Source organism: Phalacrocorax aristotelis, chromosome 23, assembly GCF_949628215.1.
Source record: "Phalacrocorax aristotelis chromosome 23, bGulAri2.1, whole genome shotgun sequence".
NCBI classification, from domain to species: domain Eukaryota; kingdom Metazoa; phylum Chordata; class Aves; order Suliformes; family Phalacrocoracidae; genus Phalacrocorax; species Phalacrocorax aristotelis.
The window spans coordinates 5,061,288-5,088,862 of record NC_134298.1 but is presented as its reverse complement, the minus strand read 5'-3'; the positions used below and the strand labels follow the sequence as shown (position 1 = coordinate 5,088,862).

The 27,575-nt window shown below is 41.7% G+C and overlaps 1 protein-coding gene across 2 annotated transcripts; it reads right to left on the bottom strand.

The window, feature by feature from the left end:
- Positions 1–655: 655 nt before the first annotated feature.
- On the bottom strand, positions 656–27,530 carry ZNF652 (zinc finger protein 652). Of its 2 annotated transcripts, XM_075116622.1 has the most exons (7): positions 27,170–27,530; positions 26,486–26,662; positions 9,486–10,633; positions 5,921–6,068; positions 5,499–5,614; positions 4,091–4,235; positions 656–3,629 (listed from the first exon to the last, which is right to left on the bottom strand). In XM_075116622.1, exons 3-7 carry the CDS (start codon positions 10,392–10,394, stop codon positions 3,121–3,123), a joined length of 1,827 nt encoding a protein of 608 aa, XP_074972723.1. In that variant the 5' UTR covers positions 10,395–10,633; positions 26,486–26,662; positions 27,170–27,530; the 3' UTR covers positions 656–3,120. The 2 variants fall into 2 exon arrangements, with proteins under 2 accessions (XP_074972723.1, XP_074972722.1); XM_075116621.1 differs by lacking the exon at positions 26,486–26,662.
- Positions 27,531–27,575: the final 45 nt, after the last annotated feature.

Genomic DNA, 27,575 nt, shown 5'->3' with positions numbered 1-27,575 from the left:
GTTATTTCTGTTGCATTTTTAAGGGGGGAAATGCAATGTTAAACATTCAGTAAAACCTTGCCTTAGGCCACAGGATGTTGGGGAGGTGGGGAAGAAAGGACAATTTAGGCCCACTTTCTAGGAGCTTTCAAATCAAGCCCAAGGCTTGTGTAATTTGTCTTTGCTCTTCTTGAAGGAAGCATTTTAGCAACAGAAACCAACCCCTTATCTACTAAGTACAGTAAAGCTGATACAAAAAATTAGGCTTAGTTTGTCAACAGAAGCAGAAAGTAATAAACACACTTGAATACATTCCTTAGGGTTGCGTAAACTCCGAGGAAGGTGTGCACGCCAACGCAAATTTAAGCAGAAGTCACAGCAAATCTCAACCTTGAATTTCCTGCTTTTTGTAACACCCATTTTCCTTTTCTTGCTGAAATATGTACTTTATAAGATATCACACTGCAACACTTTTAGACCAGCATGTCAGCTTTCAATATGTTTGTCCCAGGTAATGAGGAGAAACTGTTGACATCGTGTCACATTATGACAGACTGTTAAACTGGTTAGATAGTTTAATCTTCTTCCACAGAAAGGAAGTTCATAAATCTCAGAAGGGAAAAAATACAAGGTGTATCATCGCTATGAACTAAATAATAGAAAAAACTGTCCCAGATTTTAGAATTCTGAATAGCAGCCTAATACTGTAAATTTATTGAGAAGAAAATCATTTTGCAAAACTGGAATACAATTGATTTACCAAGAATTTTTTAGCATTTAAAAATCATTTAATAACAGGCCTGACCATAAAATAGTGGCACAACAGAAATGTAGGTTGCAAATGTGATGTGGAATGCATAGAACCTCCGGGGCGGACCAGCCACAGTAAATACAACAGTCATAATCATGAGTGTAAATTCACTTTCATAACTGGCTTTTTCTTCTAGAAGGTAAGAGGGTGTATATAAATATTATAGAGAAAACATTTTAAAAACATGGTTTTATTTTTCAGAAATGCCGGAAGGGGTTTCAGCTCAGTCAAAAACGAGTAGGTTTGTTGGGCCAAAACTGCCCATCCTGGTTCCTAAAGTTTCCTATGCTTGTTATGAAAAAAACCCAACATTAATGATTAGGTGGTAGAAAACGGTGAAAAACATCAACTAAGGAGCTAATTCTCAACAGACAGAGGACATGGTGTTTCAAAACACAGTGCTTAACAGCATTAACCTTGAGGAAGTAATGCTAGGACAAATTTCCACCATTTCTACTATCTTGAAAAAAAGAAAAATCAATCCTATTAGCCACAAAACCCCAGTTCATTACCAAGCAGAATAGCAAGTTCGACATCTGCCTATGAGGATCTCTGGATGTATAGTTTGGTGGGATTTAATTTAAAAAGCAGCACAGAAGAGTAGGAATTTTAAGGAAAAGAGGACTTACAGTACATTGCCTTGGGCCTCTGTCCTCACTGAAGGTGGCAACAAGTTCCTAGGTTGCATAATGCTGCTATATTTAGTTTTAGTTGAAGAGAAATACAAACCTGAAAAAATAATAGCTACTCACTGGTTAAAACAGATACATTTGGCATTCCAGCCCACCATCCCTGCACTAACTTGTCATTTCCCCCTCATTGCCTCCCAGGATTATGAAACAGTGACATGCCTACAATTCAAAGTTTCCTATCCTACAGCTGTAAAACTTAGATTTGCCAAAAGCATGACTACGACCCCTAGAAATCATCCCATAATTTTATGCACATTACATTTATGGGATAGAGCTTCACATGGTACATACAGTGCTATCAGCATTTTCTTAACAATGCAACTGAAACACCATTGTCTCATTCAAACTTCTCTTCTCACTCTTACATTAACCAGTCAGAAACACCACATTTATGATCTCACTTAATTCCCCTCTCCTAACAACTCCAGGAATTCCAAAAAGCAATCTGAAGAGCAGCATTTGATACGATCCCCAACTGAAAATCATACCACAAAAAGCCATTAAAACCGGCTCTCCTACATAAAAAGACGCCTGGCTGACTTGAGATACTTGATTTCCTCTCTGCTGTCACATCTCTCATTCTCTTGTGACTCCCTGTTCCCTAACTAGCGGGTCCCTATGTGTAACAGGCTCCCTTCCTAACCCATCTCATACCTCACTCCAACTGAACAAAAGAAAACCTGTGGAGCAGGAACATGGTATCCCAACGTCTGTGTCCAAAAAGCTTAAGAGAAACTGTGAAAAGGGAAATATAAGGTTTAAAAAAAAAAAAAAAAAAGGCCCTACTGAAATAAATTACGTAAAGTTCTGAAATCAACATCACTTTTGAGGCAACCTTTCCAGAGACCTCTTGGGTTCCTTTCTTCTCTGAAGCACCTTTTAAGTTGTATGGTTGTAAGAATAACTTTAACTATAGAAGCTATATGCATCTTTTAAGAATCACATTTTGATGATTATAAAAATTTATCTATTATACAACATAGGTCCAGCTACACTGAAAAAATTACACCGCTTATTGAAATACATTTCATTTTAGAAACAGACTACTAAATAGGTCTATACAAAAAACTCTAAAATAATTTCTGTAGTAAAATAAAGAGTGTGTTAGGAGAGCTACACAAACAAGAAATTTTTTTGTCTTTCTTTATAATGCTCAAATATACTGTGATACGTGGCTGGCTCACTCCATAGCCGGCACCAAAAGCTGAAAAGAATCCATTACGATACACAGTGATACAATTAATGCTCTGTATTAATCTCACAGCCTTTCCGATTAGTACAAAGAAAACCAGGCCTATCTCCTCTTTGAGGAGAAGTCCAGGATATAAAAGCAAGCATACCTCATCAGCTGATATGAAATTATAAAATTCCACAAGTCTCAGTATCTGAAATTTATAAAAGTCACCAGTAAAACGCAAGCAAATTGGGTTTAAGTCCTGCTGGTTCCCAGGTTCAAACGAGCACTGCTGATCCAAAACAGGATTTCCTTGTTTGTTAACTGATTCAAGGGAAAATTTAGGACCATCTGCTGGGGCTAAGAGAAAGACAAAGATCCTCACCAACTAACCCTCTGTACTTCCACGAGGGCATGTTTCCATGTGCATAAAATGGGAAAATAGCTGGCAGGAAGCAAAGATGTTAGTGGTGCTGTGCTGAACTGTTTTTTTCTGCCAGGTGTCGCAGAAAGCTGTCCTCACTCTGGCCTCTGTGATTTAAAGGCTCACTCTTAAAAAGAGCTGGAGGAGGGGGTAAATGAGGAACCGGGGAGACCGGGAGGTGATGTGGATGGTGAGGGTGAGGATGTAGGTGAAGATGTGAATAGGGGTGGGGAATGGGACGTGGAGGAAGTGCGCTCACTGGGTTCAGGTTGATAGGTGGAGTTGGGGTGGTGGGTGTGTTCACTACAGCAGGGACCGTGGTGGCAGTCGTGGACAGTGGGATCTGGACTGCAGATGACACATTGACGGGGCTGGTAACACGGAAGCACTTCTCCTTGTGTGCCTTGAGCATGTTGGAGAAGCGAAATCGCTGGCCACACACGTCACATGGGTAGGGCTTCTCCCCTGTGTGAGTTCTGCGATGTCTCTTCATGTTTGGGCGGCTGGTGAAGCTCTTCCCACAGATTTCACAGATAAAGGGCTTCTCTCCTGCAGAACACAGATACAGCAATCAGTCAGGCACAGAACATCTGTGAGTACTTACTTCAGCATACTTACGCAAACCACTGCATCCTAGAAAAGCTACTGCGACTGCTACCTTCAGCAAATACAGAGACAGCTGTTTCACAGAACAGCTTTTCAGTCTTTATGAAATCCTCTCTCACCTTTGGATTTCGATGCATAAGACAATCTTTTATAAGGCTTTGGCAAGGGGTTCCTTCAGAACAAAGTAACAGGGAAGTAAGCCTAACCTCCCATTTCCCCCCACAGTGAATCACAGGACTACAGACAGTTAGATTTAACAGTAAGTTAATGTATTAACCTTTCCTGTCTGATTTTCTAGGCTGGATAACAGTTTTGATCCCAAATTCCAAGGAAGGGAATACAGCTGGAAGTACAGGCAAGTTTTGTCCCAGAGGTATCCGTGTTTTTCTTTGATAAGTTCTTACCAGTGTGTGTTTTCATGTGCTCATCAAAGTACTGTTTCATATTGAAGTCTTTGCCACACCACTGGCACATGAACTGTTTGTGCCCAATGTGGATGCTCATGTGGGAACGCAGCTGGTACTTGTACTGAAACCTCTCATCACAGTTCTGCAACAGAAAAACAACAACCCATGATATTCAGGCATCACACATCAGGAAGCAAGGCAGTCATGGGACAGCACTTGAATGTGTGATGTGAGGGAGCGAAGAATACCTGAACTGGTACACACACAGACCCTCACACAAACGCAGAATTTAAATTGTTTAGCGAGAGTAGAATTTGTTTTGTACTAAAAGGTCCGCTGGCACGAGAGCCTTGGCAAGGAGCGTGGAACAGTCGCAACCTTTAGTTGACACAGCTGTTGGCAAAAACCAGGCAGAGACACGGTTATGCCAACAAAAATGTGCTTCTGTTGGCTTATGGTATCATTTGGAGGTTTTGCAGCTTTGCCAGCGATCTCTGCTGGACTAGGCATGCCTCCACTAGAGGACTCTCCTCACACAGCAAAACCAAAAGCGGCTCTACGGCAGGCTCATTTTTCAGCAAGACAGGCTGTTTTGCAGCTATTATTTATTGGCATGAGGTAATTTCTTACCCCCCGAATCTTACCCCCCGAATCTTATCCCCCAAGACTACTCTGGCTGCATTACCGCCATTACCACTACTTGTCTGACTGGAGTTGTGCCCCACTTCGTGGAGAGGGTGAGCCACCATACCTGCCCTGGAAAACAGGAAGGGCTCTGCACCCCCTCCACCTCCATCATGTGATACCCACAAGAATCCCCATCACATGACTGAGGCATTATCTGCCCCAGACATACCACCAGTTCAGTCTGTCCCATACCGTCTCCTTCCTGAGGGCAGGCATAAAATTTCAATCATAAATGCACGTGAATGCATCAGGGAGGTACTGCCCCCCAGCAAATTCAGAGCAGTGTCTTAGATGTCAAGGAGGTAATAGTTTGCAGTGAGGACAATCGTTTTTCCCACAAGTGAAAATCAAGCAGTCATTTTTTTATTTTCACTGTCACCACTTCTGTTTCAATTATTAGGCAGGACAGGGAGGATTAATGTAATTTGCATCAGACTATGAACACCGAGGGAAAACTGGGATTAAAATCCTTCTGTAGTGTGTACTCGGAGGAAAAAAAAAAGACAGTAAAAGCAAGCCAAATACATCTCAGTTTGAACTGCTGCTAGATGCACTCCTGCTGCGCTCACCACAGGGAGCATTTCCCCCAAATTTTGATGAAACTGCACCTCATTTACAAATCAGTCAATTCTGTTTCCACGTACATGTCCTACCACAGCGTTACTAATCGTACGCCTTATGCTACCGTATCTAAACATGTTAACAGTTGCTGCCTCACCTCACATCTGAAAGGTTTCTCTCCAGAATGCTGAAGGGAATGTACTTTGAGAGACATACTGCGTTTGAATGATTTTCCACAGGTTTCACATGTAAATGGCATGTCCTTTGTGTGTGCTGCAACACAACAGTACATTAGAAAGGGTCATTCAAATGCAAACAGTTCTTGAACCAATTTTTTTCTCCCAACACTGAGCAGGAAAATGGTTAGTACTGAACAGGTTAGAAGTATATACACATATGTACACACATACATATTCTGCTTGCTGCCCAGTACTCCAGACTTGAACTTTTTGCTAAGGATAAAGCTCAGACAGCTGAATTTGCCTTATTATTTTTCTCCTCAAAACAGCGATTACGAGTTAAGAACCACAAAGACACATTATGAGGCAGAACCAGCAGAAGCACCGATCAATAACTCACCAACCATATGTTTCCGCACGTGGGCCATGGTGTAGAACTTTTTTTCGCAAATCTCACAAGAGAATTTCTTTTCTGCGTATCCGTGGACAATCTTGATATGTTCATGGAGGGACCAGAGCTTCTTGAATGATTTATTACAGGAAACGCACTGAATGAATGGGATAAATAGAAGGAAGTTTAAATTAGAAAGATTCAGTGATTCAGGTTTGTGGAGTTAAGCCACATATCTTCCTCTTGCATGACAAAAAGAAGCCCAAAACAACTCAAAATGCTGTATATCGTCTCAGACTGTACTTCAGCTTACATTTACTGTTTCACACTTGAAACAATTACACTAAGAAAAGCCAGATCAAGGATTAGAGAGGACGTTAACACAGTGCATTTTGGTGCCACCTGAAGAGCCCTTCACTGCACTGATTTATTTCCAAAACACAACAGCATATAGAGCTGGATGCAGCCCTCAAGGAGCTAACACAAAGACAACTTCACAGGCACTGATGCTGCTGGTGTGGGAAGAATCCAAACCCCTGGGGTGGGAAGAAGCCAACAGAGGTGGAGGCCGCCAACACCACCTAATTGCCTTAAACCCATCTGCGTGTCCAGCCCTGTCTTTCACAGGAGCACCGTGACCCCCTCAAACTCCAGATCTAACAGCCCATGAACTAGTCAAAATCTCTCATCCTTTTAGCTTTTTTACACAGAAGACAACTTCCATCTTGCAGCTCTTGACCATGTGGAGAGTCTGGTACACAGTTCATAGAGCAAAGCAAGTTGCCACCTCTGCCTTTCGTCTTCTGACTCTTCATTTATATGTATCAGTAGCACTATAGGTCTCCAACGACCATATGGAAACATTGGTTTAATCTCTTCTCACAACTACTGTGAAGTGTCCAGAGAGTCAGTGATGAGCAGGATCCAAAGGCTTTCATGTATCTCTTTTTCCCAACGGAGTTAGCTCTTGCTAAAGAATTGATGAAAAATATCTTTGTACAATTTTGAAAATTCCAGAATAATCTTAGTTGTGAAACTTGAGAGCAGACACATGCCAGGGTATCAAGTAATTTTCATCTTTGAAGTGAAGAAGGAGGAATTGTGGCTTGTTATTTTTTGTTAGTTGTCAGGGTGTTTGGGGTTTTTGGTACGTCTCCATTTTTCTGCCCATCAGTTACCCTCCTTCCCTCAAAGTAAGAAGGGCTGTATGCTGTTCACGGCAGAACTAGCAAATCCTACGCCTTCTGTCAGCTTAAGTTGTTTCTTCTCTGCATAGAAAAGTTGTGCTGCTTCCATAGTGCTTGAATCTCTGCAGGCCTGGACACTGTGGTACACCGCTCACCATGCTGACTCCAAGGAGAGCCTCTGCCTCTCAGAGCACCTGCTTGGAGGCATGTCAGGAACAGACTGTAGTCTTTGGGAGGAAAAAAACCCTAGAGAATAAAGCAATGCTAAATGATCAAAAATCCTTTGATTTAAGGTTAAGCAAGCCCTTGAAACAGTCAGTCTACAGTTTAATTGACCATCGGCAGCAAGTAATTGAGATCACTAACACTGAGAGCTACTACACAGAGTGTAAGATGACAACAGAAATTCTGTGAAAGTGCTAATTTTGAAAGGATGAAAACCAGAAATTACCTGGAAAAACAGATATATTCCATCATTTAGATGAAAATTATAGAGAGGAGCCAGCCGTGAGTATCAGTTCAATTACCACTTACATAATCAAACCACTTTTTCTCCTAGACAAAGCTCCATATCCCTCTTGACATATTAAACTCTACGTTAATGTAAAACTTTCGTATCCCTTTACTCCTTTTGCCAAGCGTAATAAAAGCAAAGTAGCAGGCAGCTGTGAAACACATTCGAAATGTCAGGACAGACAAAAAAAATTGTTGGATATACGCTTATACTGCGAACTTGAAGGTGATCAGCAGTGCTTCTGGCGCTAGAAGTATTTGGGAAAGTTTCTGGACCCGATTCTTCTGGTACTGGATATAAAGCACAGTTTCTACAATGTCTTCTTTTCCTATCACTTTTGTACACAGGAATGTAACCCCTCAGAAGCATGCGGGTGTGTGGATTACAGGATGCTTCTCCATTCCATACCACAAACTACTCATGAATTCCTGTTTAAAGTCAAAAGATTTTATGCTGTGAATGAGCCACCTGGATGATAGGGCATTCCTTAAATTTACATTTAAATGTTCTCTGCAACACTAAATTTTTGAAGTACATATTTCAAAAACTGCAAGGACACATTGAAATGTTTATGCATTTTACTAACTATGCTCAAGGCTCATTATATTATATTCCTTCCTTCAGTCTTCCTCCTATGAGCTGCAACATAAGGAAAAACAGCATAGCGTTATATAGAGCTGCATTTGAGTCTTACAGCAAAGAAAAATTGCAATAAATATTTCAACTGTCTCCCACACCGTGGGAATTGAATAGCAATTCAATTTAGCATTTAAGCAAGCAAACAAACAAACAAAAAAATATTAAGTCTTTCTGGTAAAACTCATTGGACAAAAAACTTGTTGCCCTGTGAACTCTCAGTGTTTCAGCTCTGCAGAAATAGAACTTGGGCTGCTTCATGCTGGCAGTGGGATTATTTCAGAAGTAGGTGGCAACACTGTGCCTAGTTCAGCAAGGCAAAAAAAGCATGTTTGAATCGCCACATAAAACAGTGCCCCCAGTTACATGAGAACATAGATGCCTATGAGCAAAGTACACCACAGATGAATCAGAAACCCTGAAACTCTTTCCACAACTTAAACTTTAAAATGGTTCTATTACAACACAGGCTTCTATTGTTGTATAAAATTAAAAGCTGCAAATCTTCTGGTGAGAAAGACCAGAGATCTTTATATTATCAGTGAGACTTACTGAGCTTTTTGCACTGGAAAAAGGGCAGGCTCGTGAACAGATTTACTTGCTGAATTCACGCACTTCCATATGCATATATGAACACTGCTGTAAATTACCTGTATATAGTTATCTCAGTAGGATTTTAAGAAGTTACATTTTAACACAAGTTCAAATCCTGACTTCACTAGTTTCTTTCTCACCTGCTTGCCTCTCCAGTATTTTACAAATTTCTGATTCTAATACCAGCGAAGTGCCATAATTCCATTCTCCCTTGAAACCTTACCTGGACATACTCTGTGACTGCATTTCAGGACACTGAAACACTCTGAACTTTAAAGCTAGCCACAGCTGCAGGTGCTCAGCACCTGAAGGAGGAGGATTTATCCTGTCAAAAGGACTTCACTGCAAATGCACTTGTTCTCAGGCCAGTTACTCTTGAGTCTGACATTTCTTAAAGTAGCTTTGCGTTTTCCCCAACTCGTAGTTAAATACTAGGGTAACTCTGCTAGAGCAGATGTCGGTTGTACACTCTGCTCCCTGCAATTTACTTCTTTTGGAAGACACCAAAGTGTTGATACGTAGAGACAAGGTCTTGGTCAGAACCTGGTCTGCGCAAAAGATTTCCCCCTCTGAAGTGTCCACTAGCTGTATCCAGGGCACGACAGAAGGTATGGAAATCTGGCAAGCAGGTGAGCAAACCTACCTGGATATTTTTTTCACAGTCTGTTTGCTGGTGAAGGGACAGCTCACTTTCTAGAACAAATTTCTTCCCACATTTGTCGCAGATCTGCATGCGCCTGTGAGTGACGTTCATGTGCTTCTCCAGGTACCAGCGTGTGTTAAACACCCTGGGGCACTTCTCACAGGTTAAAGTCTCCTTCTCTTCACACTTTGATTTCTGCACAGGTGCCTTGGGCTCCTTTGCAGCTTTCTTCTTACGCTTGGGGGGCTCCACACTCTTTCTACGACCCCTTGTAGTTCTGGGTGATGGGGAAGTTGTGGCTGCTGCAGCAGATGCAGCTCTCCTTGTTCTCCTTTGTGCAACACTAACTTTTTCCACTCTTTTCTCTTTTTTCTTCTGCCTCTCATTTTCCTCATAATCATTACTGTCTTCAGTGGCCTCTTCCCCACTGTCACCCTCCTCTTCCTCACTGCTGGTCTTAAAAACAGCAATCTCTTTGGACTGGGAGGGGGCACCCTTCTCCCCTTTTGATACATTTAATGTTTGGTTGTTAAGGTTTACCTCTACTATAATCTGCTCCCTTTTGTAAGTCACTTCATCTTCCTCCTCTTCTTCCTCCTCAGAGTCGTCAGAGTTTTCTCTGTCTTCTTTCACAGCCCGGACCTCTCCTACCGATCTGTTCTCCCTGAAATACGGCTGCTCCTCTCTTTCATGAAGATGTGGTTTACTCATTTTGCTGTCCACCAACACAGAGTAGGGACTTCCTGACTCTCTCTTGTATACTTTGGTGGACAGGTCAAGTTCCTGGTTGGCACCATGATAAAACGTGGGTGGCACCTGACCACGGCGACTGTCCTCTTGCGCCATCCCTGCTACATGCGCGGCACAGTTTTCAACCAACTGTTGGCAAGAATTGGCTGTTTGACTCATTTGGGGGGCCCTGATTCATTGAGCACCTTTAATCCCAGAAAACCAAGTAGGCAGCTTTAGCTCAGGATGGACTCTCAAGACCGATGCCCGTTCCATCTACACAGAATGAACAAAATATGATTCTCTGCTGGTGTTTAGCACTGATGTGTAGGTCACAGAATTCTGGTATTATGGCAAGAGCAGAGCAGTAGTAATTATTCTTCTGAAGAAAGTTGCCCATGAACCGTTGAACATTTTATCTATAAGAGACAACAGAGGAAAAAGTCAATTAAAAAAAAAAATCACTAAAATCTTCAGCAAATTCCTTTGTTTTGAGTTTGTACAACTGGGGTACAGCACAGGTTATATTACCTATGAGCTGTATCTGCTGGGGGTGGACTGTCCCATAGCACTGTCTCAAGCAAAACCAACATGTAACCTTTTGTGGGGACCAAAACTGATACTAGACTCCTGAGACATGGAAATCAAGGCATGCTACTCACTTCAGAATTAATATCCTTCACCCAAAGATCACCGCCACCTGGCTCAATGCTGGGCCAAGATGCTGATCTGCATTTTTCCTGTACTCTCAGGAGCACTGATGACCCCAAGACTCTGCTCTACCACCATACGCCTCTCCATCAAACAAGGTGCATACCTACACAGAAACAGCTCTTCTCCTTCTCTGTCTCCCAAAGGGAGCCCATCCTTACCCAGAAAGAGGACATATTACACCGAACAACATTCCATTAACATAGATATGCATGAAGAATTTCAATGGAGACGTTTTCAACTTGCAGCACTAAATCAGATTAAGAACACCGTGTCCCCTGCTTGTTTCCACCTCAGAGATCCCTCAATACAGCCTCTTGATTTAAGGCACTTATTCTTTTGTCTCATTCTCCCTTCCCCCAGCTACTTATTCCTCAATGCAGTAGCCAAACAATATTAGATTTGCCCATCTAAATTTCACTTGCAGTTATCCAAGTTGGAATTTGACCAGGACACTGTTACTTCCTCCTGCAAAAAATGCCACGTGATCCCCAGTGAATAGAAGTAATCAAGCTCTCGCATCTATTTTTCACTAGGACAATTACATTTTGGTAGCACAGTACTGCAACGTTGAGCCAAGATTTTTGCCTGTGCCGATCAAGTCAGAAATACACTGGAGCTCCTGACCAAACAGCATACTCGGAACTAAACCTGCAACTAGAGGGTGCAGAGGAAGAGAATTAAGGACAGAGACTGAGAGACATCCCATGACTAGAGGATGGAGAAGGGCCCTAACAGAAAATGGACGGATAGAGCAGCTAAGTATGAAGAAAACCGGATCCCCCCTACCAGAGTCTGAAAATTTCCCTGAGGCTATAAGCCTGGGCTAAGTCCAGCAGACAGGTATAAACTACTTGGATCTCACAGAATCATATGGCCATTTTTATTAGTAGTATTCTTGAAGCAATAATAAAAAGCAACCAACCTAAAGCGCTATTACAGACGTGGATTTTATGATCGATTTACTTCCACAAAGTACCGAGTTAAAATATTCTCCACACTACAAATGCAGTAACTTCCATCCAAACATGTTTTGATATAATTTAAATATCATAATTTCTATTTTACTCTTCCACCAGAAATTTCCCCTTTTGAACAGGAGGTGAACCTACCGATGCTCTCGATGGTTTGAATAATAGAAAAGACTGAACCTTTTCCTACAATCTTTGTGAAGTGACCCGCTGGGGAAAGTGACTGACCAATAAAGAGTCGCCTGATTACCAGCTTAAAGTTAAACAGATCCTTCAACAGTTCTCCAATATTTCCAAATGCACCCTGAAGATGCCTGGAAGAGTGACCTGCAGACAGACTCACAGCACCACAACAGCGGGGTCTATTCCCGCTGCTGCATACTCGCTCCATCCTCAGCAGGGTCTTGGGTCCCAGCTTCCCAGCTCCAGAGGTGAGGCAGGAAGACAAGAGCCAAGACCCAGCTGAGCCAGGAAATATGTGGAGATGGCTGTTAACATTGGCTTGTGATCACAAGTAATATTCAGATGGAAAAACTAGTAAATAATGAAAAAAACTGGTTGTGATTGCACGCCAAAAATTAACAACCCTGTACCCAGGAAGGCCCTTAGAAAGCAGTGGGCATGATGAAATCCACTGTTCAGCTTTTCCTTTAACAAAATTCAATGAATTATTCAGAAGCTCAGAAAATCACTATTGTCATGTAGAAAATGATACCCAATTATTTCCTCAGCATATTGCGCATCTCTCAAGTTGCATGAGTAAATCAGGAAGGCTATCAGAATGCGGCTGCTAGATAGGCAGAAAAAGTAAAAATACTTGTCATGAAAAGGAAGCTTTACCTCCACCCTCCCTCTCTCTACTCAGTGTCGAAATTTTCTCTTTCCGTATCCTGCCATCACTTCACCTCTGCTCATTTAAGGAATATTCTGTATAATAAACCACTTTGTTTGAACACAGTACCACTTCAAATAAAAACAACAAAGGGGCGTATTCTGAGTTATCAAAGCTATTTGGTCTCAAAACCACTTCAACTCTGCAGAATCAGTAACCCACTTTCACTTTGAATACACCGCCTGCTACCCTCAAGGGACCCGCAACTTTCGAACAACATTATCTAACAGTCAAACAGCTGGTAAAGCAAAGCCCTCCTTACACATTTAATACCATCAACGCACTCCTAGACTACTTGACTGTTTGGAGAGACAGTAGTTTAAATACTGCCCGAAATATTTTAATAGAAGATTTTTTCCCTTAAGTTTCTAATCCTAATTGTAAGAAAGCAGCATTTGGGTATTTTTATTTTTTTGTGTGTCCTCCCCCCATTTTTTTTTTTTAAAAGGTGAATCTACTTTTTTCAAAGCTGCTAAACAGCTTGGGCTCACAGAATGAATTTCAACCATACCACAAAAGGGAGCGATACAGGTTCTGATGAAAATGTAAAAAAGGATACACAGCTTCAAAGCAATTTTTGAAGCAGCCTATCTGGACATAAAACTGAGGAATAATTGTATTACGAGCATAGACTGAATCCATGAGGTGCACGCAACACTTAGCAGTCAAAGATCATACAAGCAAGGTTTGTGAGCCTACGAACATTAAAGGCTCAAACCCAGGAAAAAAGTACAAGCAACTTGCAGACAAACGTGTAGGTGGAGGAAGCATGTGTATGTGGGAGCAACACTTCATACAATGCTTTCGCTACTTCTAAAGAAAAACCGCATTTCTTCATATTATCTGTACTAAAAATAGAACAATTTATAGCAAGAGTGCTAGCACAATTACCTGCCCCAACTCTGGCTCAACAGATGCCTTGAAATCAGCACAGACCAAGTGGAATATACGCAGAGGTTAATGACTTTAAATTACACGTCCTTAGTTTGCCCTCAGAGAGGGACCAGCTTGACAGTCTGGCTCTCTCATATTTTCATCTAACCTGTGCCAAGGACATACGGTTTGACTTCTGGCGAGCATCCACCAGAAGCAGGCACTGATGTAAAGAAAAACACTGCTTCTTCCAGCTTTTGTAGTGAGTGAAGTGGTTGCACAGTCATTTCTGCGTATCAAGGCTCCCTGCGAGCTACTGACCCCTGCATGGCCTACAGCTGTTTGCCTGCCATCACGAACAGGCTTGCCAGCTCCACAGATGTACACTTAACTGCTCATTCTTTCTGCCTGGATGTTTCTGGTGGCTCCCATAAAAGCACAGAAGAGGCACTCTGGGACACTCCACAACCAGCGATGACCCTGCCAATCCTGGTCAATATGACAGGCCTATTTTCTTTTTTTTATTATTTTTAATCAGTTTAACTGCTGCCCATAGAAAAGTTATCAATATTGGCTCTGAAAATTGACAGATGCTGGTCTAATTCACTTTGCTGTAGGTTGGCAAGTCTAGAAGGACTGCAAACACAAGGGCGATTTGTCTACTGACACAAAGACGGCACTGTATTGATTTATTACTTAGTTAACATCTGGAAGTTCCCCCCAACTCTTCCCAGATAGCCATAAGGACCAGAAAATTCCTTTAAAAAAAGACTCATGCCTCAATTCACAAATCAGTGGCATTTGCCACAGAAGGTTTGCACACACCATAAGGAAAAAGAGAAGGAAGGGTAAGAGCTTGGGGCTTTTCTGCAGCTCACCTCCTTCTCGCATGAAAAGTAAATACTATGGAAAAAAAGAGACTGCAATATTCAATGTCCAACATTAAAAATGCTTTGATTTATTAGCCATCCATTATTTTTTTTCTTTGTTATAACACAGCCTTTCCAAGACAGGCACGGAAAATAATTTTTTTGTTTCTCTTTACAAGCCACTTGTACTAGATTTCACTTCCAGCTTGGTAAAGTAAGCAGTGCCTGCAGCCTTACTATAGCTCACAAGACACCAAGACAAAATGATTTCTCCAAAAGTGTACAGCACCTAATACATGGGAGAATCTGAGTCACAGCTAACACTGCAGCACCAAAATACCACACACCTCAGACAAGCATCACAAATAATTTGCACACTTCCTTTACAACGCAAGACTGATAACTTCACAAAACAACCCCCAAAACTTCTTTCTTTTCCCCTCTTCAGTTTAAGAGCAGACAGATCTCAGTTTAACAGCAGCTTTTTAATGGATACAATCAGGAGGCATTGCAGGCATGAACAGGTCTTCCACTTTGCCATGTAGGTATATAAATCACTTTATGTAAATCCAAGTTCATTGAGAAAGTTTGAGTATCTTGACATTTGAATTTTTCTTTTCCATAAAACAAGAGTTCTCTCAAACTACAGTTAGATAAACTAAAAGTCAAGAAAAAAATTATAACTGTTTTAATTAAAGGCAATTCCATTTTGCATGTGCATTAACTATCTGAAGTTGTTACGGATCTTGAATGTCTTTTGGGTGAAAGTACAATCCAGCTGCTCCATTAAGTCCTGGGGCAACCAGATTCGCACACAGTTTACAAGCAGTGAAACAACCCTATGCATAAATAAATAGTTTACATTATTTAAGACACTGTGCCAATTTCAAATTAGTCAAGTAGTTGTTGAAGCACCTACACTCCAAACAGGACTAAGGCAGTGGCTGCAGGTGGGGGGCGTTGATGAAATATAGCTCCAATGTTGTGCCAAACCTGGGACACGTTACAGTCTGGACACCACTCAAATCTCTAACCAGAACTGGAGCACCAGCTCCCCTGCTTCCTGAAGCTGGGTCAGAGCTAACTACCTCATCAGGTGGAAGTTTCTGGTACAGCTGCGTGAATTCAGTACGCAACAGTGTAGCCCAACTCTTTCAAAAGAGCAGCATCACCACAAGTTCACAATTGTTAGTCACATTATTTGGATACACAAGTGGTAAGAACTATGGTAAACTGACACGTATTTATTTTGAAAGGCTGATAATCAAATGCATCATTCTGGCAAGTACCTATAAATGTAGAGGTAAACAAAAGTGTGATTTTTCACTTAGCTTCTGTTAATATTAATCAGTGTTATCCATTAATCAATTTCAAGTCAGCAGACAGGACAGAAATACAAGAAAATTTTAGCTTTTTTTGTAGCTACAAGGAAGATGGAGACTCCCTTTTTACAAGGAATCCCACAGAGAGGACGAGGGGGGACGGACACAAGTTGCTCTTGGGGAGATTCCATCTGGACACAAGGAAAATTTTTCACAGTGAGGACAGTCACCACTGGAATAATCTCCCCAGGGAAGGGGTTGACTCGGCCACATTGGACACCTTCAAGATTTGGCTGGACAGGGCGCTGGGCCATCTTGTCTAGACTGTGTTCTGCCTAGAAAGGTTGGACTAGATGATCCCTGAGGTCCCTTCCAACCTGGGATTCTGTGAAAATGCATCAGAAAAATATAATTCTCATTGCACAGATACAACTCAGCTTTAATATTCTGCCCAGCACAAAGTTAGGTAGTGTATTTCCTAAAAAACCCAAAACATTAATGCTTTCTCATTACAGCTCTGCTCTACAAAATCCTTAGGTAATGTGAATTCTGAATAGCATATTAGAAAGAAATGCCTAGAGATTGCAGTGAGAAAATACAAAGCGTTTGACTGAAATGGTCTGGTCACCTACAGTTCAATACATGAGCAATATTTCAGAGCACATGAAAACAACAAAAAAAAACCAGTTTCAATATACTTGCACAGTTTGAAGAACAGGTGCATGAAACAGAATAGTGCACAGGCACAGCAATTCCCAGTTAGTGGGAAAACACATCTGGTACAAGTTACATCATGTCAGCGGATAGTAATCAGGACTATAACACAAGAGGGAATTATTTATATCATCGTACAATCTCTCCTTTCTTGTGCATCTCCGCTGCTTTATATGCAAAAAACTGAAAATGTGTTCTTAAGTGGTAAGTTTTATCTCAAGACTGAGCCACAGTCAGCACATCCTCACAGTTTTTGCATTTCTATGGGTAAGTACTCAAGCCTGCCTTTGCCCATGTAAATGCAAAATAAAGAGACTCACTGCGACTAGCGATCTATTCTGTCATCTGCCAGGCGTCAGGGGACAGCTTGTAACACCCACCTAAGAGATGGTATCTGCAATACGTTCACACTTAGTAGAGCTACAAAGGAAAGGACAGAAGAGTAATCCTGTCTACTGTATCAGAAGGACGACTTTGTGCAGCTGACACAGACTTTGCATATACGGTGTAACATGGCAAGAGGATACTTGCAAACAGCATCCACGACAATTCCTGGGACTGTTCTGGGAAAAAACAATAAAAACATAACTCTCTCCTTTTCACTGCAAGCTCAAAATTCACTTGAAACAGATTTTCTCATCAACTCACATAAAAGTTCAGAGATAAAATGGTGTGTGGCTCTGCGGCTTGTATTTTGGTGAAATAAAAGCTATGCCACATATTTGGGCATCTCTGTCTCGAATGGATTAGTCTTGGTACAGCTAAGCAAACTGACACACACATCATAAAAAAACCAACAACGTTGGCAATAACTGAAAGTATTGCAGGGAGTCTTGGCAGGGAAACAAAAGACTGGAGAGTGAATAAATACTGTCCAATTCTCAAAGTGAAGGTCCAGGCAGAAGTATGTTCGACGGGGTGGCATATGAAAGCCTGACGATGCATTACAGCATCTAGACTGTCCCATCTTCCAGGGTTGGGCTTTTTTTTTTTTACCATTCCTAAAATAATCTATGACACGTATCTTGCTAACTCAGCAGGCAACATATTTTCACTGTATGGAGCTGGCTATTTGCCTGTAAGTATTTAACAGTCTAATGGAAAATGAAGCAGACCATATTTCCAATTCCAGAAAAATGCCTTATATAATATCCTGCAGCTAAAACATTAAAACTGCGATAAAAAAACCTTCAGGCTTTTTCCATTTCTTAAAATGAATTATTTGGCTGTATCTAGAAATCTGGTTTGAGGGACAAAGGCTTTCAAACCAGTGATTTCCAGAACTGTGAATCTGGAATTTTTTCAAGCATTATCTCCACAGAAAATAGTTTAAGAGGTTGCCATTTCAGAATTCAGCAGCATTATAATCCCTCAGCTTTTGCAGTAAGCTGGAGGCTTTCTATTGGCTATGAACTAGTTTTAGATATGACAGCCACAAACCTCAACATTTTTCTTTCACTATGCAAAACCATCTCAAAAGAAGTTTAGTACACTACGATACACACTCACATTGAAAGTCTAAGCCCTTCCTACTACCTTAAATATATAAAAACCTACCACCTTAAATATATAAAATTAAACACCTGTGAGTGAATTAGGAACTTCCTTGTACTCAAATCTATTGCTGTCTCTCATCTGTATCTTTCAATGCAAAAAAATCAAAAGCAAGATTAAACCAAAACCAGGTAGTTACCACTCGGCAGTAGTCATTCACACTTACACACCTAGCTTTCACAGCTATTACTTTTCTGTAGTTGTTTGATAACTTGAAAACGCATACATGAAACAAAAAAGCTTTATATGACCACATTAACACCTTATCCATCCCTTCAAATTTGTATACTCATCAAAATGTGCCAGAAGTTCAAAACTACCCACTGCTATGATACTGAAGGGCAACTGTTTCACCCATCAGCCTCTGTTCCAAACCACTTTTTATTGCATAGTGGTGGTGTTCAGTGCCAAGGTTCCTTTTTGCTTTAAAAGCTCTTACTTTCATCATTATCTGCTCACGTATCTTGAAGACTAGTAAAAACTGCACTGAGATTTTAAACTGCCCATTTATAGATGCCATCGATGACACTTGTTACTAACCATCACGAACTTATTCTAAGATTGCAAATGATTGCACTAACAATATAGGCCACAGACAAAGCCATATGAAAACAAAAAGGAAATCTGTCATCAAGATCTGTACTTCTGTTTGCCAAAGTTAGCATTTTTCCTCCCAGAGAGGAGTGGAGAAAGAGGCACTAGATTTATATCTGTGTCTTTGAACATGCAGATGGAGATCAGTTGAGAGCGCTCTCAAAAAACGTAAATGGTCTGTCCACAAAGCTGACAGGTGTAGCTTCCACCTGGACGTTTATTCTGGAGGAAAGGTGTTTTTCTGTGGTTTAAGCTGACAGCACTAACTTGGCAAAATATAATAATAAACTTTTACATTCACAATACTCACGTCCTCTCCTAGCAAGCCCTAAAGGAGAACTTTGCAATGTGCAGAATGGAGGTAACAATCAAGATTTGTATGTTTTACAGAAGGTTCAGTGTAAGAAAACTCAGACAGGTTCACTTACTTGCTTGCTGCTTTTGGTTGACCAGCCTGTACTACACATCACAGCATGTAATGTGCTCCTCTTTCATTTATCTTTTACACTGTAATAACAGAACGTTTCAAAATAATCCTGTCTGAGCTGAGAGCATGACGTTACACACACACTTTAAAGAGTCCCTCAGCCACAGTTTAACGAATTGTTTAAAAAACATCGATTCATTTCCAGTCTACCATTTTATCTTAAAAAAAATCTAAGTATTTTGGAACTTTGCTGAGAATGGTATGTAGTACAAAAAAGAAGACTTAAATAAAAAATCTTCTTTGGCTTCATAAAGTGTGAATTTTATCTCTCTAAAATGAAGTTTGTTCTTCTCACGTCATTGGAATGTGCTTACGGTTAGGTTTAAAATCCTCTCCATTTTTCATTTAGAGTTCTTTACACACGAGATAATTTTGACTTTGAAACCAGCAACAAGTTTGTGAAACCCTCCATAGCAACAAAACAGCTTGCAGCATGTGCACAACTGTCCTCTGCACAGCGGCAGCAGATGCACTATAGCTAGGAGCATGACTCACCACTCTTGGACTGGTAAATGCTGTGCTGATGGAGAATTAGCACTAGGAGCTTTCTCTTCTGTTCTTTACCTGGGGTTTTCTTACTCGCTCCTCCTTTCAAACTTCCCACAAAAACACACCTGCATCTCCCTGCAGAGACTCAGTTTTATAACTCCCAGCAGCATTTCAACTACTGAATCACCAAAGAGTACTCGGATCAAGCCCAGCTAACCTTGTGGTTAATACAAAGATGATGTGTGTTCATGCAACTACAAATCACCAGAAAAACTGCTGATTGTTGAGAAGTTTTAAGTAATCTAGTGTTGACAAAGTTGAAACGTGCCAATTCCAAAACTATAAATGTTCCTCCTTACACAATGTCACAATGCTCCTGTAAACTCTGAACAACCATTCCATATGCTTATCTTCCGCTACCACTGTCTTGTTTTGAGCTACTGAATCTTCTGAAGCATTACAAACAGAGTTTTAGATGCACAATGTAAACTTTTAAAAAGACAGACCACCTTGCTTTAATATTTACATAATTTAACAAAGTGCATTTAACAGCACACAAATTTATCAGCTTCCAAGAAATGCTAACCAAGTAACATTACTTCAGCAGAGCTCCTATTAGCACACATTCTACCTTTGCAAGTCACCAGAGTCAGACGTGGAAATACGAAGCTGTTCGGCAAGTCTATGTGTGATCAAAACAGACACTGTACCACGGCGGGAGTTCATTTCAACCTTCACGTGTTTTACAGCTGCAGTTCTCTAGCATAATACTCTTCCCACTGATACAGTGGATTCTATTCCCAGTTTTTCATTGAATTCATTCTGCGGCTATGGACATCTTATCTCCACTTGGTATTTAAAATTCCTTCTGGGCAAAGTGAGGACAATTATCAGCTAAGGCCAAAGTTACTTGTTCATTTTAATCTGATCTAAGTCTGTGCGGCTGCCAAAGGAGGCAGTTCGCTCTTTCCCTATTTATATGCCAACACTGGCATTCTTATGGTTGCAATGCGAGATGCCTTGGGAAATCAGTCTGCCTGGAAAATAACCATACCTTGGGATAAGTATCCAGCTGAATCAGTTCTCTGAACTAGCTCACTGTGCAACTTCATGAATGCTACCATCCATTAAAAGATTTTGCTTCCTGAAACAATCAATTTTTTCTACAGGTGCAATCTGGCTTTCACCTTCCATGAAATACCAAGGTAAGAAAACCAGATGCACAATAACAAATTTGTGGAAAACATCTGAGGATTATGCTAAAAAACTGAAGTTGAAAAAATAATCTATTTTCAAGAACCTATAGCAAACAGGAATTTTTCTCAAATGACTTCAGCTTTTGCGTAGCTCATGCTTTCATTTAAAAATAAGTTCCTAATGATTATGAAAATATTCTTAGATGAGAGTTCTCTCATATTACTGACATGCTATAATCTAGACCCACAGATTTATCTTTAAGAACAGTAGGATCAGAGCAATAAGCTTCAAGTCAAATCCACACCTTGGCAAAGGTATGAGTGAACTGTCGCAGAAACCACCTCAGGACCTACCCAGTGGCCCACGAATTCCAAATCTCAGCAGTGAGATGCCGTCTTCACAGCAGCTAACAAGTTTCAGGGTGAGAGAGAGAGTACTTGAAAGAAACCCCAAAACTTTTCCCTCTTGGCAAAAAGGAACAACAGTTACTTAGCTTCCTGAGCAAGACAGGGAATAGCATCTCAGTAAGAATCTCCATAAGATTGGGGTTATTTGTGCGAAGGGAGGGTGAGAAGGGAAGAAGAGTGTCCACTGACAGCAGGGATAATTAACTTCATCTTATTGTCTGAACCTGAAGTGCTTGGAGTGTGGGATAATAGAAGTCCGTTGTGCACAGGAGAGATTACGTTAAATGATTTTATAGCACCTTAAGTGGGCTAGGTTATTTATCACAGATAACTAGAAGGCAGGATCCTTCATCAAGAAATCTGCAGGTTAGAGGAAAAGCTATGAAGATCTAAAAGAGTGAAAAGAAAACAGACTGTTTTAGGAAAAAAGTTTTTTAAAAGGCAGTGGAAAAGAAAGAGTAAGGTGAGGGGACACCAAACAGGAAAACACAAGAATTGGAATGTATTGGGAAAGGTACAAGTGGAAGAAGTACAGTACAACAAGGTATGTGTTGAAACAAAACTGCCTGGAAAATAATTGCAATTAAATTCAGGACATAATATTTCTCAGACCTTTAAACTGCTGTCAGCATGGCATTTCACTCTGACTAACAGATTTTGTCCTGCAGCTAGTAAGTGTGAAGTGAATGATTCAAGACATGTACATTACAATAAAGCAAACTAGAGATACTCAGCAGCCATTTTTACTACTGCATGACATGGGCAAAGAAGATCTATTAGGATATGTTTCTGTCCCTGCTAAAAACTTCTGAAGTCACATCTATACACCACACTTGTATTTTCATCATGTCAAGCCTACTGGTGTCACAGTGCATTAAATACCTATCCCAAAGGTCCCTCATAAAACGACACGCAGTTAGAACAAGGGAAATCCAAGCACAGTGCACGTCACTTAACAGGCAACTTAGAGAATTTACTACAGTGAGAAAGCATACAAATTATACTGAGGAATGGCAATGCATCTGTCTATCATTTGAGGTGTTTCTCACATAAATTTGCTAGCCTGAAAAAGAAAGGGGGGAAAAAAAACCAAACCAGGGAAAGTTACTGGAATTAAGGATAGAGCTCCCATCATTGTACAATACAGTGTAATTTGTTAGGAAGGACAGAACCAGAAAAAGTACAGAAGTATGAGCAGGGAGGAGAATTTGTTCTTTAAAACATATACGGCAAAAAATGTCTGCGTCAATCAAAAAAACATAAATACTCCTGTTCAGCAAATGTCCAAAAATATTACAGTGACATAGCTAGGTGACAGCACTTCTGATGTCTTAGGATACTGGACCCTAACAGCAATCAGCATTTTCGTTAGAAATAATCTGCCTTCTACCATTAAAATTCACAGTTGTCACCAAATGTAATTTGTCTCAGACAGCACTATTAAGACACATTCCATAATTCCCTTTTCCTCACATAAGTACTAAAAAGGCTTAAATAAGCATGACCTGCAAGCAACTGGAGTTCAGGACAGATTTTTACTGTTTTCTACAAGACAAGTCAGCCACAGGAAAAGCAAAGTTCTAGTAAGCTTTCTGCACCTGCAAGATTCAACTATGCTCCAACTCAAATATTTGCAACTTTTTGTGTACAACATTCCCATAAAAGAAGGTATGTGGATCAATGGATGCTTGTCTGTAAATCTGCAACTATAAAACTTTCTGCTTGTAAAAAAGAAAAGCTCTACTACCTTATCCTACCGGGCCATCTGTCTTCGCAGTGGTACCACAAATATTCCTCAAAAATTCCAGCTGAAAAACTTTCTGCTCACTCATATTTAGCACCTGGGACAGAATGAAATTGGCTTAACATGTTTTGTCTCAAATGTTAATATGGTTCCTAATTCCAGTAACCTATCTTCAAGCAGGCCCACTTTCCTTTCGTACTACATTCCTAAAATCACTTTTCCACTGAAAGAATCAAGTTTCGAAACTGAAAAATGCACAAGCAAGAGAGCAATACCCAGCATAAAGTGCTGGTAGTTGCTTAGCATAGCTAAATGTTTCTCTTGAGTGAAAACTACCAGTCTGAAATCTCCTCAGGGAAGGGTGTCTGAAAGTGTCAAGGAAACTAATGCAAGCTGCTTGTGTTAATGAGTTTAAGCTGCTGGCACCACAGCTACCGCCAGAGTTTCGCTCCCAATGCAATTGTTTTTCAGGCGGGAGGAGCAACCTAAAAATCACCAATTTAAGATCACTTGGAAAACGAAGTATTTCCGAAGGTAATTTGGAAATTGTTTACTAGAAGATTAGGTTATAACGAATGTTTCAACTGCCTGTTATGCTCTTACTAGTTGAGAGCTAGATGGATTCTACTTAAGAGCTATAAACAAACCCCACCCATTTCCCAAAATACTGAAAATTAAGATCCTGCAAAGACCCAAGATGGTATATAATTTTACTCACACTTACTCCTTTATAAGGGTATGTGTTTAAACAGAGTTTGCACTTCAAGGACAAATCATATATTTATTAAAATGTTCTTAAAGGCATAAAATTTGTCACTTCCGGACAAAACATCCTTTTATGTTAACAGAGATTATTTAGACTTTTGATATGATGAAGGAGTTATTGCAAAGTTTTAAAAATATGTAATCCTAGTATTTACAGTGGCAACAGTTGGAAGTTAGGCATTTAGATCCACAGAAGAACAGGTTAAAAACTACACATTCTTTTTGGAAAACACTGTCTGAAATAACTCAACCATGCTTCCTCACCTTGAGGAAGCTCAAGACATTATAGGGTGATGTCAACTCTAGACAGTATCTGCTCAGACTGCATTAATATTTTATTATCATGAAGTTATACGCTTTAAATGACCTCCACATAAGAATTCACATTTTTTTTCTAACTATTGTGGGGGAGAAACCCCCAAACGTTGGCACCATAAGATTCTGAAAAGACAATTACATAAGTTTAGCAAAATGTAAACTAATACTGTTTTTTAAAAACTGAATTATGTTCTTTAAAATTTGCTTCATCTTCCATTTAGAAACCAAGATCTGGATCTTGTAGGGAGAGAGCTGTTTCACAGCAGAATACATTAAGAGATCAGCCGTTCTGTGCTGTAGGAATTCAGCCAAGTAAGAGAATGGTTATAAAATATTTTAATACAATAATAACCCTCCAAATCAGGTTGCCAGAGAACATATCAATCTTCTGAATTGGTTGATACTCGCTTCCAATTATGCCTCTCTTTTTTGTGGGGTTGGAAAGAAATTTATTCTTTGATAGGTATATTACAGTGTGCCGCAGAGAAATAGGTCACTGATGACATGTAGTTTTGTAATCACCTTAAATATACCTGCGCCCATCCCAAATACGCTGTTGGTACACCACTCTTCCATTAGGCACTGATAGGGCACATGATACCAAGACTGGAAGATGGGATCTTGTTTACTGAAAATATCTATTTAATGGAGTTGTATGAACTCAGAGGACTCTTCCCAAGCCGTTCTTACATGGATATCTCATGCTCTAGGTGGGATGACACCAGACAAAGTATGTTCAATCTATGAGCAATTTCTTGTACATATAAAGATTTTCCATCTTTAGATGAAATTGCACCTCTCGGTCTGAAATTTCCACGTTCTGTGATTCTGGCAATGAGAATAAAACCAGAACATCCCAATATCTTACACTTGCAACAGAACGTGACAAACTGCTTTTATAATTTAACTCCTATAGATACCTAACCATTCCTATAAAACTGCTCAGAATTCACCCTCCAGAAAACATCAGTTAAAGGCTTCCTCTACCAGTATTAGATGAGAAAACATAATAATATAATCAAGTCCTTTAAAACAAATGAACAATAACCTAGAATGCCAAAGTGTCTTTTGATCATGTAAACATTTGAAAGGTTTTTTTACAAATATTACAAACACTAAGCCACAAAACATTTACTGATCTTCCCAAATACAACCGATCTCAAACACTGCAAATAAATGCTAAAGTAGCTATAAATACTGGTCACCAAATACTAGATAAAATTATAAGTAAAAGCTCAAGTCCCTGATGTCCTATTACATGGAATTGCTTAGCTAGAAAAAGAAAAATCCTTCATGATTTTGCACTTCTCTTTCAAACACATACTCTCTGAAAAAGCTTCCAAAATTTCTTTCCCTCAACTACATGTTTACACTATGAGTTTACTCTATATCTCAACACCTAAATTTAAGTGTTGGCTGCCTGGGGCTCTTCATCCATTCAGCACAACAAGCATATTGCAAGTGTTCGATTAATCTCTAAAAATCAGGAAAAATGCATCTTACATGCAGGTAGAGAGACAGATAAAGGGGTTTCAAATTGGTACCGACGAGAACACTAGACCCACGTGGAGGATGTAAATTACCCATTACCATAAAATATTAAGTCCTTTTTTAATGAGATTTTCCTACTCCGCAGCCTTCTTAACCACACCAGCGTCCACAGTCCTGCATCTCCAATATGCATTTTGTTAATACACGCCAGATACCTCAAGAGAAAGATCGCCCGACTTCCACACGTGAACAATCAAGCTGCAGTCAATCAGCACGGTGGCAAATCAAGGTGCACCAGACCATCCTTCACAAATCAATGCTCGCACATTGCATCTCCTTTATTCAGCGCGCACACACATACCCCACCATCATTCTCTTGATTCACCGCGCATACACCACTGTCAACAAAGCATGTGCCAGTTGCCATTCCCAGAACAATACAGCTCAGGTCATCCCCTGAAAAGATAAAAATGCACATTCCTCACATCCTTTATGTCTACAGTACTTCCCTCGCTTCCACTTAAATCACTTCTACTACACAAGATGCCACAACTCAGTTGTGATTAAAGGTACTTACATAATACTACTAAGAGCCAAGACATACATTATCTTGAAGCGTATCTTTCAATTCCAACGACACCAAGATATCCACAGGACCAAAAGTTGCACAGAAGGCAGTTAAAAATCGAAACAAAAACCAAAACCCTAGGACGCACATACCACAACACCTGTCCTGAGAGCAAAGAGAAGGGGAAGATACCTAAGCAAAAAGCTGAGGAAGAGAGAAAAGACCAGATTTTTTTTTCCCCCCCTTCACACGCCTAGACCCAGAACCAACTAGTCGAGAAGGTAAAATTTCATTTCCTCACCTACCCAATGACAACTCCGGTCCCAGAAGCGAGTACATTTAAGAACCGCGCTCCCTCCTAACAATCGCGGACCGTGCACCGTCGTGGCCGCACAATTAGCAAGTGACAAGGAGGAAGGAGAAGGGCCGCCGGTGGCCCCCGCACCTCCATGCCACCACTGCGGGGGGTGCGGGTGGGGGGGCTGGAAAGCAGAGGCAGAAAGCGAAGAGGGGTGTGGAAAGGCAGTCCGGCTCAGCCAAATACAGCAAGATTATTTCCACACCCCCACACCTCCCCCCCAACATTTGCTTCGTGCAACTCACCTTCCTCCCCTCCCCCCCCCCGCAGGTGGCTCAGCCCCCTCCCAGCGGGGTGCAGCAGCCGGGGCAGCTCCCCCGGCCCTCCGGCAACGTCCGTCCCCCACCTCCCCCCCGCCCGCTCCCCTCCTCCCGCGGGGGGCTCCCCCGGCTGCACCCCCTCCGCCCGCGGGGTGCCCTGCCCGCACCCTGCTCCCCCGGAGGGGGGAGGCTGCGGGCCGGGCACGGCGCCCCCCACCCCCTCCCCGCTCCCTTCCAGGCCGGGAGGCGGCTCTACCCCGCTCCCTCCGTCACCCACCCCCGGGCTGGGCCTAGCGTTGCTCGGCGGCTGCCGCCAGGCCCGAGGAGAAGGGGGAAGGGGATCCCCAGCCGAGCGGGCGGCCCACACTCACCCAGGCCGATCCCCTCAGGGCCGCCCCCGCCGCCTTCCATGCCGGGCGGCGAGGGGAGGGGGGCACAGGCGAGGCGGCGGAGGGCGGGTGGAGGAGGCGAGGCGGGAGGGCGGAGGGCAGGGCGGCCGGGGCCCTCCCTCTCTCCCTCCGCTCGGCCCCCTCAGCAGCCGCCGCCGAGTAGCCGCTGCCTCGGGCCGGGGCTCAGGCCCAGGCCCCGCCGCCGCCGGCGGACGCGGCTCCCGCTCCCCTCAGCCGCCGCCGCCGCCGCAGCGCTACGTGGCCGCCGCAGCCAGTCTCGCGACTCCGCCGCGCGCACGCGCGCGGGCGCGTGCCTGCCGGTGCGGGCGGGCGCGCGCGCCGGGGAGGTGGTTACCGCGTGCGCGCGGGGGGGTGCGCGCGCGGGTTC